Raw genomic sequence first — 21,372 nt, forward strand, 5'->3', positions numbered from 1 at the left:
GTAAAAACTGACAATCAGGAAGCGGAACCCAGGCTAAAAGTTTTATGAAATTTTTATCATTACTATTTTCATTATTTTATTTTTAACTTATTTTACAAACTTGAATTAGTTTTAAGATACGCTTCCTAATAAAGTAAAGACTTTTTCCCACGTAAATAATAGTTTAATAATATTTTCTCGGCCGCGTACGCTTTAAAATATGATGGTATTATCCAAATTTATATTATGTTCTCACTTCCGATATGTGATCCATACCACCATCGTTTTCTTTCCGATTAATACCAAAACCCCTCAAACAGTCAGTTTCTATATTGTTTAGTCTGGCGGCTCTGACTACTAAACTACAAAAGCACTTCTGCAATCCTATTTGTCAACTACCAGAATCTCAAAAACACATACAGAATCTTGTTGCAAGTGATATACTCAAATCCATCTTTTTTCTCCAGTATGCTTCTTTCTGTTTCACCAGCAACATTTAACCCACTTCACCTTAATACCCACCTTCAAAGACACCCCATTTCTCACACAACACCACTCAATAAGCCTACATTGTTCACCAGAAATTCCAAGACTCGTCATTTCATTTCCATTACAAAATGCACGGCTGAAGGCAACATTGTTTCTCTTCCAGTTGTTTCTCCTCATTTTAATGATAATGATGATGATGAACTTGTCATGCAACAGAAACCTCAGGAGACACAAGGAGCGAAGGAGAAGAGTTTCTGGGGGGCCGTTAGTTTGATCATTGGTACAGCTGTAGGGCCTGGCATGTTGGGATTGCCGGCTGCAACAATAAGATCAGGCTCACTTCCTTCAAGTATGGCTATTCTTCTGTCTTGGGTTTATGTTATTTCGTCAATCATTCTGGTTGCGGAGCTGACTTTTGCAGCCATGGAAGAGGACGGCGTTGAAGAAGTGAGCTTTACTGGTCTTGCAACAAAAGCATTGGGGAGTCACTTTGGTGCATTTGTTGCTGTGGTTTATGCCAGCTTGAGTTTTTCTTTGTTAGTGGCTTGTGTTTCAGGCATTGGTTCAATTGTGTCTCAGTTGTTTCCATGGATGAATTTTGTATTGGCTCATGCTTTGTTTCCTCTGGGGGCTGGGATTGTAATTGGGTTCTTTCCTTTTAAGGTCATTGATGTTGCAAATAGGTTTTTATGCTTCCTTATGTTTTTCTCCATAACTGCACTTGTGGGAATTGGTTTATCTGTGGCTAGAAGTAATGTATTAGGTTCCTTTGCTTATGCCTCCTGGAGTCTTTCATCAATTTTGCCTGCTATACCTGTAACAGTACTCACATTAGGGTTCCATGTTATCACTCCTTTTATTTGTAAGATTGCTGGGAACACTGTATCTGAGGCTCGAAAAGCAGTATTGATTGGTGGGGTTGTCCCATTGATTATGGTTCTGTCCTGGAATTTGATTGTTTTGGGGCTTGCTGGGACAAACAGAGCTGCCTCCTCCAAAGACCCCATATCCCTCTTGCTTTCAGTTAATCCTTCTGCTTTATCTGCAGTTCAAGGCTTTGCATTTGCCGCTTTGGCTACTAGCTTCATAGGATATGCTGTTAGCTTGCCAAAGCAGCTTGTTGATACCCTGGAGTTGATTTTTGGGAAAGGGAATTCGGTAGAACATAATTTCCATCAGTCTCAAATGGTTTCTAAAGGAGATGGATTTGGAAGAGTTGGGTTTGTAACTTATTCAGGTGAGAGTGATCAAGGAAATATTGGGAGAATTTCATTTAATGGCTCAAGGGGTATTGGTGCCTCAGAAGATAAATCTAGACCAAGCGTAGCTGGGTTCAACATATTGGAAAGATTTGTAATGCCACTTGTTCTGAGTCTTCCAGTTCTCATAGCATCATTCTTCCCCTCAACCTTTTCAAGAGCTCTAGATTTTGCTGGGGTTTATGCAAACTGCTTCTTGTTTGGCATTCTTCCTCCAGCAATGGCATACATACAGCAATCGAGGAAGAAGCTCAGGTATTGCTTAGAATAGGAAATCTAGATAATATTTGCTAACATAGTATTGATATTGATACATTTTCAAAACAACAATTCAACTAAAAGCCTTGCATTCTAAAGACCTGAGTCTTGAATGAGTTATTGTCAAGTTTGTGTTCTAAAAAATGCTAGCTTCGCGGCATTCTTCTTGTCCTACCATAATCTAGTCAAATCGATCTAGAGCCTTTGTTTGCTTTGTGAAGTATTTCACAAACTAAGAGATAACAGACTCCCCAAATCTATTACCTTCTATTTCTATGCGTAGTCTAAAACAATGATAGAGTAAAGAAATAATAAAAGAAACCAGTTCATTTGCACGACTATCTACTACATAAATTCGGTGAACTTTGAGATGAATTGCAAGATTAGTACTGAGATCACAAAATTTCAAGTTTTACTTGTTAATCTATATGCAAGTTTGAGTATCAACTAGACTACTCCTAATAAAATTGTCTAATATACAATGTCGTCTCTTGATTATGACTGACTGCATCTGAAAAGCTTGCTTGAATTTTGCAGGTCATCCATCCTGCCAGGGGGAAATGGTATACTTTTGCTTCTTTTTGGCATTGCTGTAATTTTGGGGATTTGGCATTAGATGTTAGATCTAACAGAGTAGTAGTGTCCTCTGCAAAGGTCTAAGGTGACATTGACAATAACTTCTTTGTATAGTTAAAATTTAGTACCTTTTACGGGTAAAAGACTCATATAGCTGTACAACAGATCTTTAACTCTAATACAAATCACGCATTTGTGGCGGAGGGATTGAGAGAGTAAGTTTTAAACGAAATAAATTAATCTGTTCTTATTGCAAAATGAAATTTCCCAGGCCATTATGGATGAGACATTCATTTTCAAATTCGTGAAGGATTGCAACTTATGGTTACTAATGGTGCTATAGTTTATAATTGTAGAGTTTCACTTTCAATATCGCATAATTATATTTGGTTCGCATAGCATCTTGTCCTATTGCATGCCTGAGATTCATCTCTAATATCGGTTTTAAGATCTTGTGTTGCAAACAATATCCAATTTATATTGTTTTCATTTCCTCCATACTGTTTCAATTTAAGAAGTCCACAAAATAATAAGAAAACCTTGTATACTAAAGGCTGAGAATTGATTTGCAATCCAATAAAGGATACTAGGATGTAATCATGATGCCTTGGCTTGTGAATGTAACTAAATTGAAAAACTGATGCATGAGGAAGACAATACTTGGTGAAGAAAGGATAACTTATAGCAAATCTTTGGTAACTGAAATAAAGATTTCCTCTGTATAACTGTAGATATATGATGGTTTCCAATGGACCTGAGTTCAGGTGTAAGAGCATAAATATATTCAGTTACAATGAAGAATACAGCAAGCAGATACTGAAATGAAAGAAGCCTATACGTATCTGATGTGCAGCATAAATTTCAGTCACTTTTCAATTCTTGAAGACCGAAAATGCCATGTTTCTTGAACGGAGTTCTGTCAACCTCTTATTGGCAATGCTTCAGGGAAATAGCCTTGTTTTCCAGATTTTACATCACTGAGAAAAGGCAGTGAACACCAAGGAAGCGCCGCACATCACAACCTGTTGCTTTCTTGGAAGAAATGAATCGTTTCATCAATTAGAACCAGAAGTTTGTAGCATAGACGAACAAAATTTTGTGTATCATGGCAGCATACTGAGGTAAGATAGCTTTAGGATCCACCTATGGAAGCTTGTTTAAAGTGATCTAAGCCTGCTCTTGATTAAACTCAAGACCACCCGGACCATTTCTTTTTGGTGACAAGCACCTAGAGCTGTAGACCCAGCCTGTTCTGGGGCGGATGCCTCCTAAAGAGTAACGGAGGTGTGCGAAGGTAGGCTCAAGCTAAGATTCTGCTCGTGAGCATAATGGTATAAGCCTGCCTGACTGTGAGAACTTCATTCACAAGAGAATAGGCATCCTCCATTCACATCATAATGATCTCGCACGCTAAGAACACAGCGGGAACAAGAGACCATCAGTTATATCATGCTATGCCCAGGAAGTTTGAAGGCATTCCTCTCATCCATCACTCTTCTCAACCTCTCTGCATCCCCAAATCTTCCAACCCCAGCAAGGATATTATACATAAGCACATAATCCCCTCCATATCCTCTCTCCATCTCCAATATCTTCCTTGTCACCCTCTCACCCATCTCAGCATTACCATGGAAGCTACAAGAACCTAAAAGGGTCCTCCAAATTATCACATTAGCAATCTCACTAGGTATCTCCAAAGCAATCTTCTCCGCTTCCTCTAACCTCCCCGCCCTTCCCAACATGTCTACTAAGCACCCATAGTGCTTAATGTCTGGCAAAACTTGGCACTCCTTAACCATCTTATAAAAAAACTTGAGCCCCTCCTCAACTAATCCTCCATGACTACAAGCACTCAAAACACTCAAGTACGTCACTCTATTTGGCTTCAAACCAATTTTCTCCATCCTCTCAAAATTTGTTACCGCTTCTTTCCCCATCCCATGCATTGCAAATGCAGATATTATAGATGTCCACGACACCAAATTTTTCCTCTCAGCAGCTATCTCCTCAAAGAATCTTGACGCACTCGCTATGCATCCACATTTGGCATAAGTATCTATTAAACAATTTGCAACACGTATGTCGAACGCAAGAAACCCTCTTTTCTCTCCATACCCATGAACCAATTGACAACTCTTAACATCCCCATTTTGCCAAACAGCCGGTAAAATAGCCAAAATAGTTATCTCACTAGGTTCAATATATTCCCACTCAACCATTCTTCGAAACAAAGCAAAAGCCTCCCTAGGCCGATTCATCCTAGTGTACCCATCTATAATCCCAGTCCATGACACAACACTCCTGCTAGGCATCTCTTCAAAGAGCGAACGCGCAAACTCCAGCTCACCCCATTTTATTAAACCAGTGATCATTACATTCCAAGTAACTATATTTCTTTCAGGCATTTCATCGAACAGTTTAGTACCAGCCACTAAAAACCCTAATGAAACATACATGTTAACCAAAGCAGTGTTCACATAAACATGAGATTCAAAACCCACTTTAATTATAACAGCATGAAGCTGCATACCCATGTTTGGAAAGCTTAAAATAAGGCAAGTTTTGATAAGGGAAAAGTAAGTAAAGCTATCAAATAAAGGTGGGCATGAATGGTTAGAATGTATGTAAATTTGTTGAAGTTGCTTGTAGAGCAAGAAATCTTGTTGAGGAGAGTCAGAGAGTGAGTAGCAACGAAGAAGAGTATTGAAGAGGAGTGTAGAGTTGAGTAGTAGAGAGTTAGTGGTGAGTAAATGAGAGTGAACTTGCTGGATTGTAATGAGGTCTGTTGGGAGGTCCTGAAAGAGAGTGAGAAAATGTTTTTGTTTTTGTTGTTTCAAGGATTTCTGTTTTTCTTCTTGGTGTCGTGTGAGATTGAGATGGGTTTGTGATGAAACAAAAGAAAAGTGTTTTGGTTTTGTTTGGTTTATTGAGTTTGTGAAGTAGAGAAGAGGAACTCTTCTTAACTTCAGCATGGTTTACAAAGTAGTTTTGACATCAGTGTGTTTAATATAGTTTCTTGGTGGGAGTACACCCTTCATTTTATTACATTATTGTTCAATTTCACACGAGAATCTTAGAAGAAATGTCTGACGAAAATTTGAACAAATAAATTTACTTCTGTTATAGTGAATTCTAGATTTAAAAATTACACTACCTTTGAATAACTGAATGATTTGATAGAAACTCTTAGGTTTATCACTCGAAGTCTTGAATTCGAATCTCTCATTGATTGCTAAGAGAAATTGTCACTAAAACTTTTATCCGACTAATAGTTCTAAGGTTTCGAGAGATTATTTGAGGTGCACGTAAGTTAGACTGAACACCCCCAATCATCCAAAAAAACAAAAAAGATTTAAAAGTTATGATAATAATTACAGGTCTAATGATCGGAAGTTCGGTTGAATCGGGGTTGATGCTTGCTTGTATGCAGAGTTTTTGCATGTAGCCCAGAAATAGGAAGGTAAATTTAATTGAATTAACTTACTGGGTTTCAATGATACGATTCTGACATTGAGTTCTTTTTGTTTACACTACAAGACATTGGAGTTTCTCACAATGGAGAAAAAATGGTACAAGGGTTTTTCCCAATATCCTTGTGAATGCTACGATGCAGTAGAGAGTCCCGAGTCTTCTGCAATCTGCAGTGTTTTGAAAGTTGAAACCGTTGTAGAAATACTGATCATAAGAACATCAACAAATGGCTTGCTTTTACCAAGAGATCAAACCGAGCTTAAGCAGGGGAGTGTAATAAACTCTGCACCTTTCCATTCATTGATTAATGAACATGCTCGTACCCATGGAAGATCATGGATGTACATGATCAGAGCAACAGCAACCTTAACACTTCTGCAGCAGTAGGAATGTCTTGTTTAGAGCAGCGGCGTACGTATCCGTGTCCTCTCCTATGCATCTGCCTCTGTAGAAGTATTTGCCATTTTTATATAATGCAATTACCTACACTGAGCAGAAAGAGAGTTAATTTTCCAGCTTCTGTTTTGAGTATGTATGAGGCTAATGCAACCCAGTTAATTATATAGACATAAATCACAATATGCATCAATTCTCCAAGATTATGTGAAATTTGTTCATGTTGCAATTGAGTCAGTGAAGGAGCACCAGCCACTAAAAAAACATATAATCCAAAATTTGATGGATTTTCAGTCCAGCTTGATTAGGAATATGAGAAATGAATAATCAATAAAGAAGTAACCATGACAGCGCAGTACAAAGAGCTTCCTCCTATTCAAGCAGATATATTCAGTTTGCTTTTGAAGCAGCAGGATTCCGCCCAAACTGGATGATTATTGGTTTGCCTTTGAAAACATATCCATTCACTAAATTCTGCAACAAATAATTATGATCATTAAACGAGGAAGTCATTGTTTGGCAATCAGCATAAAAGTTTAGATTCTGCAATGAATCACTAAGAGCATTCAATGAATAAGTCATAGTTCAGCAATCAGCACAGAAGTTAGATAATGCAAGTGTGATAGATCAGCTAGATTATTTGAGCAAGACTTCATACCTTGTATGCTATGCGGACAAGCTAAAATTTCTGGAAATTAGAAAATTAGGATATGAATTGCATTGTGTGAAAGCATACCAAAGCACGATGGGCAAGTTCAACTGATGGAAATGTCACAAAGGCTTGGCCCCTCATTCTTCCCTCCTGCAATAGATGGCTTTTCAGTGTTAGGAAAATCCTCAAATAAAACCTGCAAGGCACTTTAGTAAGCTCTTCTAACGTGTCTCCAAACCAATATAAAGCCTAGTATGATAACTTTATAGCTAGGCATCATCTTAAAGGGAAAAAAATATATACGATATAACAAAGTAATGTAACCAGCAAGTCAAATACACACCTATGCCTAATAACAGTCCACTCATAATATTGCTCTACAAATAAACTTACTCCTTTGGAGTTTGGAGTATGTTTGCAGTTCCCCCTCAATACTGTAACAAGGCTTTAATATACTGGTAGCAAACCACTATGGTAACCTAGATGCTTATATATTTTCTGAGTGAATATTTTCCAACGCGATTTCTAGAAATACATTTATACATGAAACTTATATATGTGTATATAGACCATACAACTCACCTGCATTAGCTTTATGCTAAGACCAGATTTAGCTGCATCAATGGTTCCAAAAAATGATCCTACAGCACATTGAAAGCAATATATTAATAAGGCCAAAATACCTTTGCTATAACAATAAATAATAAGTAACAGAAGTATATGATTTCATGCACCAAAAGGATTTAACACTGACCATTTCTAGGTATATGATCATGATGTACTTAATTGTTTTTCTTATTATTATTTGTGGCTATGTAAGAATTATATTTGATAGAAAGGTAACATCAGGCTGAAAGAAGGCTACTATTCAGACACAGTAAGCATCAAGATTTGTGCACTCACCAAATATGAAGTAAAAATCATCAGGAACAACATCTTTTGCCAAGTTCTTTATGTACAACACAGATGCAGGATTCCCAGAGGTGTAGTTCTGCAACGTTCAAAAGGTTTCAAACTAATTATTCCATCACCATAAATTTTGCATGTTAACTGAATCTAAGATTTGTAAAATGTATCTGAATTACAACAACTGCTCTTCAGATCTATTAACAAATGATGTAAAATAGTGCTATGGTCAAGGAAGAGTCCTGCCAAGCCCAGAAGAAAAAACATTTAAACTGCTTTTATATTTATTTTTCTTATAATATCACAGATATGCATCACTCAAGCTAATAGCCTTTTAAGCATCAAATAACAGAACTAAATGAAACCCGAAAAAGATTAGAATTGACCAACCAGTTAATTTGTGTGTAATCACTGCATGTTCATTTCACTACTACAATTCACTAATATCAAATTCTGATACCTTAAACATTGGAAGTGACAAAAGTTCCTCTGGAGGCAACTTCCCCTTCTCTAGTTCTTCTGGGGTTGCAAAAGGTTTACCATCAGAATCCTCTTCATTGTGCTCCTCCAATTCCTTAGTCACGCTATCGTCTTTATGTTCATTATGAATTACTTTGGGGGCAATTTTAATCTGTGAAAAAGTAAAGAAAAAAATTATATAGTAATCTAAAAGAGAAAAATCATCACACAATAAATTCTATGAGATAAGAAAAAACCTGTAATACAGGGTTCTTCTTTTTTATCATTGGGATTTCTTTTGGGATTAAGGAGGAAGGTTTCAATCCAACAGCCTCATGAGCCACATCCTTATCAATTGCAGGGCCAACAATAGGTTCTCGCCTGGCACGCTTTCGCCCGGATTTTGCTGTTTTAACATCTCCCAACAAATTACCTTTTTCCTGTGAAATCATATTCATAAAACACTAAGTATCTACTAAATTTAGGAACTAGTGGAAAAAAAGAGAGAATCTTGGTGTAGGAGTAAAAAAGAATTAAACCCAGATCTCAAGGAAAAGATATGAGAAGCAGCATGCGCAATAACTTGCAAACACACAAATTGTAATTTTTAAATAACAGCAAACAAAAAATTGATCTGTTTCGTCATTCAGAAGGTCCAAAAATCAGGAGGAATGACATTTTCTACGATGTGTGATATGTGGAGCATGAATAACATCTTAGAAGCTAGCAGTTACCTCATCTGAGGACTCCAGTTCTGACTCACTGCTTGACAGATCTGCTACAGGTGGAGGCGGTGGTTGTGGTGCTGGTGGTGCAGGTACTGAAGGTGGCAGAGGAGGTGTGGGCAGAGCCATACGAAATGGAGCTGGAATGTTCATTTTGTTCATCAAGTGCAACACCTAGAACAGAAAAGCCAAGTGAATGAGTATGAATTCCCCATCAAATTATAACCACAGGAAATTAAGAAAGAGAAACTAGGGGTAACCTGAGTATAAAAGCGAGGAACAGCAATAAGGGCATTTACAATATTGGTCAGGATATTTCCATCTGGGGGAGGATACGCATACCTGCAACACAAGCAGGTTAAATAACTAGATTTACATAAATCAAAGCTACCTATGCGCCAAGATTGACCTAAGTGACAACAGAATCCACCAAATATAGAAATAAAAAATTTCACTGATAACACGTAACCAGATGACACATTTATGCAGGCAAAGTGTGTTAGATATCTGGTATCACATTTAAGAAAGAAGAATCTTCAGGGCCAAGACTTTTCTCACCCATTTATTAAGTCATATTTTATAAAGCCTTTACATATTGATATATTTTCTATATTGGTTGAAACAGCCAAAAACCCTAGCATCTATCACCACAAAGTAAGTTCGTAATGTTTGAAATTCAGCAGGATACAAAAGCAGGGAACAGAAACATAAAACAAAATAAAGAACAATTATTGACAACATTGGTCACAATACTTCCATCAGGTGGAAGAGGACAAGCATATCTGTAGCACAAGAAGTTTATGTAAACACAGTAGATGTAAACAGAACAAAATATTGTTTATTAACAAGTTTCCCTCTTTCAAATAGATTTGTTATTTTGGTGTCCCAAAATCACAAAGGTTCATGACCTAAATGAACTAAATTAAAGGGAAATTCAAAGTATGCATACAAATGTGGCTCTTTGACATTCAACTTTATAATGTATACATTGACAAGCTGCACAGAAAAAACAAAAGTTTTAGTGAGACTGAAAAGGAAAAACATACTCAAGGAAAGGAGGAAATGGATAGTCTACGCCAAGTCTTGGAGCAATTGGTTCACTAGCAGGTAGACCTCCTGATTTTAGACCATCATTATGGTCACTAGCATCCTTCATCAAAGATGTGGGTTTAACTTCAGTATCTTTGGGCTTCTTATCCTCATTCAGCTTACTAGCTCTTTCAACTGTTAAGACTTTACCAAGAAACCTCAGCCTGACCAACCAAAATAAGACAATAGTTCAAGGCCTATTTTCTTCATGGGATCAACAACAATGAAAAAGGGAATATGCAGAGGTGAATAAAAATATGTTAACAAACACTTCTCACAACTTTCTCTCACAAATGCTGACGTGATAGCTCGCAATTGGTCAATTCGTATTTGGTTAGGCAGGACCCATTGCGATCTGACCAATTACGAGCTGAAACGTCGCGTTTGAGAGAGAAACTTAGTGAGAAGGGTTTGTGAGTGTAGTATTACTGATGCAAAGGTTGAGAGAGAGCTCTAAGATATCAAAAAATGGAGCTTCAGTAAAAAAATTAATGGAAAAGAAAAGAAAACAAAGAAAGGCAAAGCTCAACTATACAAGATGCCTGGATGTAAACCTTCCCCAAATTTCCTAACAGCAATTACAATGGAGATAATCTCTAAAAAATAAATTACACTAAATTATTAAAAAAAAAAAAAAAAAGAATTTAGAAAGAAGTGAAAAAAGAAATGAAAGCCCCTTAAAGAGAAAAATATCTTAAAAAAATTATTCTCGTGTAACAGTTTCTGGACTCCACAGCTCAGAACAAAAACTCCAGAAGAGCATAAGACAGCAACTTACCCGTTTAACTGGCGATGGGCTTGAGAAGCCAATGTTTGACTTTTGAAGTCCACAAATGCACAGTTTCTCAATCTGCAAAATAAGATAACAACACATAATGTGCATCATTTGTCTGTAAAATAAACCACAAAAACCCAAGTTATCTGTCACATTCATTACTTTAGCATCCACAGGAACAAAAGGTAATATGAGAAGAGATTGATGGCATCCATGAAACAATACTACCATAAAGCTTGTGCATATGAGGTTAAAGACACCAATAGAAGAAGAACACGTAAGAAGTACAATGATACTGCTCTTAATAGCAAACCTTCATTATTAGAGATTCAAGCTATATAAACAAACATGACCACCAAATCAACAATTGAAAATCAATTTGCATAAATTGCTTTTACAACAGTGAAATAACAAATATTTGTAATTACCCAAAAAAAATAACAAATATTTGCAATGCAAGTAACTGAATCTCAAAAATGACACTATAGTGCCTTCAAACAAAACTACATAAACAATCTAATAACTAGACAGATAATCTGAAAACCTCACTGTCCCATTCAATCCACAACCCAAACTGCCACCATTCAGAATGAAAGTACCACTCTACCCCTCTCAAAGGAGGAAAAGCTACCAGTCCAGACAAAGCTACCCAATGTAGGTACAGTAAACCCACTTAGGTGAACTGAATTACAAACTAAACCCCAATCCTTTGGTGGTATAGAGCCAAACGCTATAAAATTCGTTTATACCATATGATGCTATGAATAAGTTTCAATACAACAGTTCCAACTATTCCTTCAATTGAATTCTATAATTCTTCGGAAGCAGAAAGCTATACTGACCAAAATGACTCCAAAGAATTGAACCCTATAACTTAAGCCATGAAGCAGCAAACATCACAAATATTGCCAACATAATGGCAAATTACATAATGCGGCAATGAGAATTCAATTTCTATCAAAAATACCATTAAACTAATTCGATGAAATCATAGTCTTATCAGCTACGTGAAAACAGGAATGAGAGCATAATGAGAATGATTACCTTCCAGTTGAGCAAGGACGAACAGAGGAAGCACCATAGTGAGAGAAGAGTCGAGTGAGAGTGTCGTGAGTAATTGCTTCAGGAAGGTGCTTAACCAAAAGGGTCACCAATTCTTCCGTTCCAAAAGCTCCCGGATTCATTTCTTGTGCGTTTTAAAACCCAGAAGGAAGAGTAGACATGGACACCACCAAATGCAAAATACCCTTTAATTATGCAAAGAGGACAAAACCAGAAGTAAAATAAAGGCAAGGCAACATGAAAGAAGAAGACCGGTCAACCCGGATTGGTGATGGGTTGGGCCACAAAAACTTTATACGAGTGTTGGATTCGGATATCGAGCCCAGTAAAGGTATCCATAGGCCTAATTGAAAGCCCAATCCAAATCATTAAAGAAAATCTTTTTTTTTTTGCTGTTGTTTTATTTGAATTTAAAAAATAAAACAGATGAGCAAACCAATTATAGTTGTTGATACAATCATATAAGATGTGTGTATAATCTCGATAGATCAAATAATAGAACTGTGAATGTTCAAGGATTAATGTAAAATACAAAGAATCAAGATACTTTTTTAAGTGTTTCGGCCACTTATAATGTAATACTTACGTCCACTATTATGTTATTGAATGCATTGAAATAGTAATTTAATTTACAAGGAGCTTTTAATTGGTTTCCAGAATTCCAGCAACTTATTATTTTTTATCCCTAGAAACATATTACACTTGGGTTTATATATTGCCAATTACATGATTTTAATTGGAAATGAACTCAAATTTGATAAAACAGGGTGTAGTGTGATCTTCAACCTTGATCATGGAATCCATATCGAAGGATTTACCTACTCCGGATTTCCCCCACACCAATATTATTGATAAATAATATAGAAAATCCTAAAAATAAAAGAGATTATTTCAAAATAAAATAATTCTTGAGTTTCATAATTGAAATTGGGTGTACTATGGAAACCAAATTAATACTATTGATGGGTTTGTTGAAATTAAAGGTAATTAATAATCAAAATTAGGTCATCAATCATTTCTATTAGCATTCAAATTTTATAATTTCATGAAAACTGCTAGTGACAAGACCTCTACACTGTTTAAAAAATAGGAGTTTCTCTACAAAATGATTGCCCATGATGGAATATGATATTATACTCATCCCTTTTTCGTCAATAATTTTATAAATACAAAAACTACCTACTTCTCCAAGTTTTTATTTAAAAAATAAAATAGGGTTTTCTTGTTTTATATTTTGTATTGGTTTTTCTTTGTTTTAAAGCGATTTCTAGAGTGTTTGGCTGTCAAGAAAATTACAAAAAGTACGAGAAAGTTTTCCTCTCTTTTGAAAAAATAAAATTAATAAGAGTCACTAATACTAAAAAAATTAAAAAAAGGAAGTTCAATTCTATAAATCATACGGTAAGTGTATACTAAATCAACTATGAAAATCTAATGAATAAAGTTTGTTTATATAATAGTAAATATTTTAAAAAGAAAAATAAAATACTATATAGTATTTCAACTTTCAAGTTTATATTTTAAGATTTGCAATTCAGATAATGTGAATCTATTTTAAAGACACATGTGAATTATGTGATTATATAGTTTATAATTTAATGTGTAACAAAGCCCACAATATTTTGTAAAAAAACGTTTACATTAATATCAAAACACATCTAGAAACTCTTATCAATTAAAAACCTTTTTTTTATTGTTTCCATAGAAACTTTTTCAACAAAACCAATTCGCAGAAATTAACATACTACGACTTTAGCTGCTAGTCTTGTGATTAGACAAAAGACTTTAACTATCTGAGTAGGTTATTTAGAAGTATTGTGTTCGAGTCTCACAAAGTAATCACCTATTATATTTGTGACTTATCTAGTTTATTAGGCTTGTAGGGTATTCAATGGATCCTAAGATTATTTAAAATACGTGTAAACTGGCCTAAATACTTCAATTATCCAAAAATAAATAAATAAATAAAGGCAAAAACACTAACCTCTACCTCTACATACTTATTTTAAAGAGATATTATTAATTAAAATACAACTTTTCAAACGGAAGTTACAAATTCTTAAATTAAGAGACAATTACATTTAGTTAGGTTTACAAAATAAATAATAAAAAATAAATGTGACCAAAATTAAAGATTAAAAGCAACTAAAAAAAGATTTTAAAATATTTTTTTATAAAATTAAATATTAAAAACTAAAAATTATAAAATAAAAAAATAAAAAACAATAAAATTTATAAACTAAACTAAAAGAAGCTATTATTATTTTCCTTTAGTTTTTAAATTTAAAAAAAAAATTATTTCTATTAAAAAAAAAACTGGTTCTAATTTTTTTTTTTTAGTATTTTAGCATTTTTAAAATTTAGATTTTTAAGAACTAAATTAACTTTAAAAAAAAAAGGTCATTTGAGTCATTTTTTTATTTTCCGTTAAAAAAAAAATACTAGTTCTAATATAAGTAACGGTAATTCTAAAGGTTTTCTAAAAAAAAAATAGAGACATCTTATATATTATTCATAATAATTTGTTTAAGAAGCAATCAAATTTATAAAGCATAACTTTATGTATATAAAGTTTAGATTCTAACTAATATTGTACGTGTGTGTATATATATGCAAACACGTCAATTGAGATTCAAAGTTAAAAAATCTCAACTATTAAGTTTCTAAATTTGAATTTCTATTGAAATAATAATAATAATAATAATAATAAAACGCGGATAATATATGAAAAGCATAAGAATGATCCGCGTAAAACCCCACACGCCTTAGAAAAAACTAATAAAAAGAGGCCCTACCAATCAAGAAATATTCATTTAGTTTAGTTTAGTTTAGCTTTACATCAATAGATATTGACAAATTAATTTATTACCAATCAATCATACACCCAATTTCATTTTTATTTTTATTTTTATTTGGTGTCATTTTATGCATCAAAATAATTTGTCTACTTTTCATTATGTGATTAGTTTACTAAAAGATAAAGGTGCCCACATTTTTTATTTGTTTGCTAGGATAATGTCTTGCTTTATATTCATGTCCTAACCTAACTTTAATTCAATAATGCTTCTGATGTGATGATCCCTAATTTATTTCTTTATATAAAAACACAACACAATTATAATATTAAAGTTTTTATTCAAATATTATAAAACATATTAATGATGAATTTTTTAAATAAAAAATTCATTAAATTATAATAAAAAGAAAACTAAAAACTCGTCAACAAAGGTGGATTGATGTCTTGGGTAACTCTTTTTTTTTTTTTTTTTTTTTGGGATGATTGGGGGTGCTGGACTCTAGACTAGCTTGCATGCACCTCAACTAATTCTTCAGAACCTTGGAATTGTCGGTTGAATACGAGCTCTAATCGCCACCCCTATTAGGGGATGTAGAGACTCAAGCTCAGAAAACCATATAAATTTAGATCTTTATTTGCTCTTTTACCGTCAAGCCACCAAGTGGTGGTTAGTATTGGATAACTCTACTAATAGATATCTCAGGACATTTCAACGATGTTGGTTGTATCATTGAAAACGCCACCATAGCCACCATCTTCAATGGTTGGATTATTTTTTTTTTTTCATTTTTTATTTAAAATGCTAATTTAATTTAATAATTATGCAAATGGGCATCGAAATGTAGAAAGAGTTTTTTGAAAATACTCCACATCTATGGGGGGGATAAAGAAAGAAAGAGAAAGAAAGAAAGATAAAAATGAGGGGAAACATGATTGGACCAGCTTTTTATTTGATTATTTGATAACCTTTATTGTCGGGAGAAATTTGAGAGATTTTAAAATTAGATTCCTTTATATCATGTTATCTAAATATAAGGTAATATAAATTACCCAAATATAAAATTGGTTTGTATAAATTTTAATTATAATAAGGTATTATATTTGTAAGAGATAAATAAACGTATTTTTCTAATACATTATTATTAGAGTTAACGACATTAACCCCCCTAAAGTATAATATAATAACAAATATTCTCGTAAGGTTTCCGAAACAACAGAAACCGCCTATCGTCAATGAATTATCAGTGGGTCATTGAAATTTACACTGTTATAAGTCAGTAAATATGATCAATTTGCCACTATTTACTTTAATACCAAAAATTTAACGGTAGGAAGATTTCAGTTATTTCTTTTTTTTTTGGTGAAAGCCTCGATTCTCCCCATACTCGAAGGTATGAGACTAATCCCGATCAGGGCTCGAGTAAATACCCACGGCTACAAGGTGCTTTCAGTACAGTTTGAACCCTTGACATTGCAGGTAAAGTTCGCTCTACTTGAAGCCTAGTTACCCCTGATATTGAAGATTTCTATTATTTCTTAACCCTCAAGAGATTCTTGTTAATTGTTATTATATCATACCTTATGGAAAACAATTAAGCGGCTAGGGGAGGAGTAGTCTCAGTTGCCATTTAGAAAAATATTTTTCTGTAATTACAAAATTATCCTTCAAAATTATAATTAATTTTAACTTTTTTAAAGCTATATATTATCCTTTCATAATGTAAAATGAAATATTCTCACTAGATCAACTCAAAAGTCAAAAGAAATGTCTTTTTAAAAGGAGTTAACTATTTTTTTAGATATTATTTTCCCTCATAATTTTTTTTTCCTTTTTCATATTAGGGTATTATTTGATATACTTTATTTGTATTTTTTTTAATTTTTTCGTGATTTTATTTATGGGTTTGTCTATCTTATTTTGATTTAACAATGTATTGTTTTTGAACTATGGTTTTTGAAACAACAATAGAAGGAATTAATGTTTTTTAATAAAAGAATAGATAATAATGTAATAAAAATGAAATTAAATATCTTGATTCTTCGTTAATATCGTATAACTATAAAATAATTATACAATATGAATATTACAGAATAAATTTGAAAAAAAAAAAATTATAAAGGCTTCGTTTGGTTGGGTTTTGGGAATACTACTTTTAGTATTCCCAAAAAAGTTAAACAGTAAAATACCCAAAAACTCTGGTTTTGAGAATACTACTTTCAATATTATTCAACTTTTTTTAAACCCTCTAAATTTGTTAATTTAATTAAATACCCCTAAATATTTTTTAAAAAATTGCAAAAACACCCTAGTAATCCACATTTACCAGATTCCGGCCACCACCGTCGGAAAATGGCCTGAATCTGGTAGGATGGTGCACTACCGGCTGAATCTAGCCGGTAGTGCGCCGATCTAGCATTTTTCGGCCAGATCTTTGGCCGTAACAGTCGGTGTCAACAACGACCGTTTGTTGGCCGTCGTTGACGAGCAAATACGGCCAGATCTGGCCAGCAAAGGCCAGACCCAGATCCACCGTGGATCTGACCGAAAAAGGCCATATTGGTGCACGACCGGCAAGATCCAGTCGGTCATGCGCTGATACGGTGAATCCGACCACCCTCCGGCGGTGGTGGCTGGCTATCTGTATTTGAGGGTGGGTTGGGGGTGTTTTTGTTAACTTTTAATATTTTATTATAGGGGGTGTTTTGTAAATCAACAAATATACGGGGTCTTTTATGAATTTGTAAATCCTACATCGTAATACCCGCCCAATTCAACTTTTTTTTAACTTTTTTCAAAAAACTTTTCTCAAAAACACCAAATTGTGAACCAAAAGAAGCCAAAATATGTCATTTTGACGGATTAATTACATCCATCCTCAAGAGATTGTTAAGTCTCTAGTTTTAACTATTTTTGAAAACAACTAAAAACCCCATTGAAGGGGTTTCATACATTTATAAAGTTTATTTTTTCTAAAATAATCATAAATAGTCATCGGTAATTTCAAAAAGCATTTTATACAAAGTTTTGAAATGGTTGTGGCTTTTGAAACTTAACAATTTCTCTAGACTTTAATACTTGTTTCTTTATATATAGAATCTATTTTTTAATGATAAAAAGGTATATTTAGAAAACTTTATATATGATAAATGTTGTATTTAAAGAAAAAGTGACTGAATTTTTAAGAATTTTTTTTTTTTTTAAATAAAAAGAAATTCCTATTATAAGGGGTGCCTAATTTTCACAAAATATCATAAAAAAGGGGAAATTGAAATGAAACGGCCATGTCAAGTTCTTTCACAAGTCACCATCCCGGCATTGTGTTAGAGACGACGTGTCGGTCATCAAACGGATGTGGAATAAGATGACGACACAGTACGTGATTTGATTACGACCAGTCGTTTGCTTTTGTATCTTCATGTGAGCGACAAGGAATTTAATTTTATGAAGCTTCGTAGTTCGTGCTAACAAACATAACCGCTCCGTCAGAGAGTTTGATCCGGTACATCCTAGACCACGCTACTGTTTTAGTACGGTTTTGATGGATTTTTATTCTAATACCAAGTACATATCAGATATCACGCCTTTCATATTATAAACACGGGATTTCCTTTTTTTTTTTTCTCAATAATTTTTTAGGATATTTTCTTTCTAATTTTATTTTATTAATTATCTAATATTATTCATTTATATATTACAATTAAATGGCCTATCCTTTATTCGATTTACATGGCTAGAAATGTTTCTTTTTTGGCTGGGGGGCATGCTAAACAACAGTATATTCTTGTACTAATTTATTTTATTTTTCTCTATTATTATGTATATATAAATTTAATAAAAGTAGCCTCGATTAGAATAACGTAAAATAGAAAAACGAGAGAATATAATCATATATGTTATTCTGTATATAAAGAATGGTAGAAAAATAATCATCTTTGGATGATTGTGTGAGATGATAAAGACTTCTTGCGTATATTACTCAAATTGATCTTGAATTTAATTCCTCTCGATTACTAAAGGGTTTATCCGATCGTTAACTTCAATGCCATGGGAGATTAGTCGAGGTGGAGAGTAGGGCTAAATTTCAGCTCATATTTATAATCTCATTCATCTTATTTTATTATTAATTGAGTGAATTAATTCGGTAAGGGCAGTTGATTTAGTAGGAGGGGAGCGACGCAGTCAATAGTATAATACTCAAAAGAAAAATCTCTACCATCTAGAACATTAATTTTTCTTTTCAACAAAAATCACTATATGTAAAGACTTTGTTGTGGCAATAGATATTTCTATAGAATTTCCATTTATGGAAAATTAAATAATTTTCATTTCTTTTGTATGAGACCAATTGTTACGCTAATTAGTGTAGGGAAAGCCATTAGATATATGAGAGAGGAATCTACATCATAGGTGTAGAAGGCAAGGCCTATGATGCAGCAACGACATTGAATTTGGAAGAAAAATTTATTCAAGAAACCACAATTTCTCTTTAGAATATATACTTTTAACCTCAAGGGGTTGACCTGACGGTTAAGGAGGTTTATTTTTTTATTTGAGTTCTGAGATTTAAAACTTGGGGTCACCTACTTATCACAATAACATTGTGGTTTGCCTGATTCTTTGGGCTTGTGGAGTGTTCAATAGATTTCAGAGATTAGTTGAGGTGCGCGTAAATTAGTCCGGACACCCCGATTACCAAAAAAAAAAAAAAAAAATCACAATTTATGAGGAATTTGTGTAGAAGATATCACACAATTTCAAGAGTTGAATAACACATGTGATTCGGTGTTGAAAAGTTAAAAGCATTAAACCCATTTATCATGAGGTTCAATTCATATAACAATGAAATAAAAAATGGAGCATTGCATTAACTCTTAGTTGGATTATATTCTACGATCAACACTTTTGAAAAAAAGAAAAGCACATGAAAAATTGTACTTTTAACTGCTAGTCGAAAAGTCATGAGGAATCCAAGCCATCACCTTCCTCAAAAATGAAGTGATTCAATTCATGTGGTCACTGTGTTTGACAAAAGGTTAAAATCAGAAACAGCTTGATCGATCTTGTAAACTTCTAAGAAGTTTCCCTTTAATTTCTTTTGGAAAACCATGTCATACATAGTTGAGACAAATTAATCGAGGAAGATCTAGAACAAAAGAATAATATGAGTACTCTGGAAGCTTATGATATATATATATATATAATGTTTTTATTATATAGTTTTTTGTTGGTGTTATCTGAACATGACCTATCTCCATCTAAATTCTAATCTTATATACATAAATACTTACTTCATCTTGTATATCCATTGATTTGTCAAGTAGCTGGTAAGAGATTAGGTTAAAAGATTGGTTTCGAGAGGTCAATTTTCTCTGAAATTTCTTCACATTTCCTACTAAATTAACTAAAGTTCTTACTATATATATATTTAAATTAATTTAATGGTTGTTACTATTCTAGATTTACTCCCAATTACTTCTAGAAAAAGTGTTATAAGTTTATAACAATATGAAAATTGAGTTTTTTTAATTTTTAATTAAATAGTAAGTCTAATAATCAATAAGGAAGATAGGGTGTTAACATCACAAAATTATATCTGTACAGTAAAAAAAAAAGAAAATAGTAATAACAATTAATTTGTAGTTGATTATTGTTATTGGAGAATTGTCATATCATAATTAAAAGTTTATTAAATTAATTATCAATTTATGTCAGTAAATTGTACTTCATATAACGAACCTGGGATCAAAATATAATGAAGATGATGATCGATGACCTAGAGCTTTGTCTGCTTGTCCAACTCATTTTTTAATTTTTTTTGTTAATTGGGGGTATAATTAATTTGGTTTTATAATTAATCTATGCGATAATCCATGTTTACATTATATATTTATCTGAGAAGCCTGAGCAATTTCTCTGCAATTTAATCAATTTCTCAGTCAACTAGTATATTTATCCATGAATATGTCAGTATAGTTTGATAAAAAGACAAGGAACTTTTTTCCTTTTCCAGTAAGAAATCAGAAAAAATATTATATATCACTGTTCTATGAAATCTTCGTGCTTAAGTAAATTTAAAATTTTTCTGATTTAATTTCAAGGGATTTTTATTGTTTTCAATGTGGGTTATTTGATTTCAACTGAACATGTTACTTATATTATGGAATGAAATCGGTGTGCGCGGCGGTGGAATGGAAAGTAACTGTGGATTTACGCGGAGGGCGGTGGTGGTGGAAAACAGCAGCAGCAAAACTGGTTTTCGTACGGGACAACATTGTGGAAATAACGCGGTGGAGGGTTGTGATTGGCTTCTATTGCCATGTTTTCATGCAACAAATCAGGGTTTTCTTGATTGAAATAAAATAAATAAATAAATAAATAAAGGGGATATTCTTCGTTTTGTTTTTGTTTCTGTTCTTGATTATTCCTTTCTGCAATAAAATATGCATCTAGATAAACCATAAAGGGCGGTTAACTTTCC

At 33.4% G+C, this 21,372-nt stretch overlaps 2 protein-coding genes across 3 annotated transcripts; both read right to left on the reverse strand.

The window, feature by feature from the left end:
- Positions 1-3,956: 3,956 nt before the first annotated feature.
- Positions 3,957-5,787, reverse strand: LOC116120707 (pentatricopeptide repeat-containing protein At1g09220, mitochondrial-like). Its single transcript, XM_031406675.1, has 2 exons — positions 5,716-5,787; positions 3,957-5,356 (listed from the first exon to the last, which is right to left on the reverse strand). Exons 1-2 carry the CDS (start codon positions 5,785-5,787, stop codon positions 4,004-4,006), a joined length of 1,425 nt encoding a protein of 474 aa, XP_031262535.1. The 3' UTR covers positions 3,957-4,003.
- A 216-nt stretch (positions 5,788-6,003) lies between these two features.
- Positions 6,004-12,294, reverse strand: LOC116120716 (U11/U12 small nuclear ribonucleoprotein 65 kDa protein). 2 transcript variants are annotated; one of them, XM_031406685.1, is made up of 12 exons: positions 12,079-12,294; positions 11,038-11,109; positions 10,217-10,423; positions 9,431-9,512; positions 9,180-9,344; positions 8,703-8,885; positions 8,447-8,617; positions 7,984-8,071; positions 7,663-7,721; positions 7,165-7,230; positions 6,772-6,902; positions 6,004-6,515 (listed from the first exon to the last, which is right to left on the reverse strand). In XM_031406685.1, exons 1-11 carry the CDS (start codon positions 12,216-12,218, stop codon positions 6,819-6,821), a joined length of 1,317 nt encoding a protein of 438 aa, XP_031262545.1. In that variant the 5' UTR covers positions 12,219-12,294; the 3' UTR covers positions 6,004-6,515; positions 6,772-6,818. The 2 variants fall into 2 exon arrangements, with proteins under 2 accessions (XP_031262545.1, XP_031262546.1); XM_031406686.1 differs by having other exon boundaries at positions 6,004-6,520.
- Positions 12,295-21,372: the final 9,078 nt, after the last annotated feature.

The sequence above is a fragment of the Pistacia vera genome, unplaced genomic scaffold (genome assembly GCF_008641045.1).
Source record: "Pistacia vera cultivar Batoury unplaced genomic scaffold, PisVer_v2 Contig941, whole genome shotgun sequence".
Lineage (NCBI taxonomy): Eukaryota > Viridiplantae > Streptophyta > Magnoliopsida > Sapindales > Anacardiaceae > Pistacia > Pistacia vera.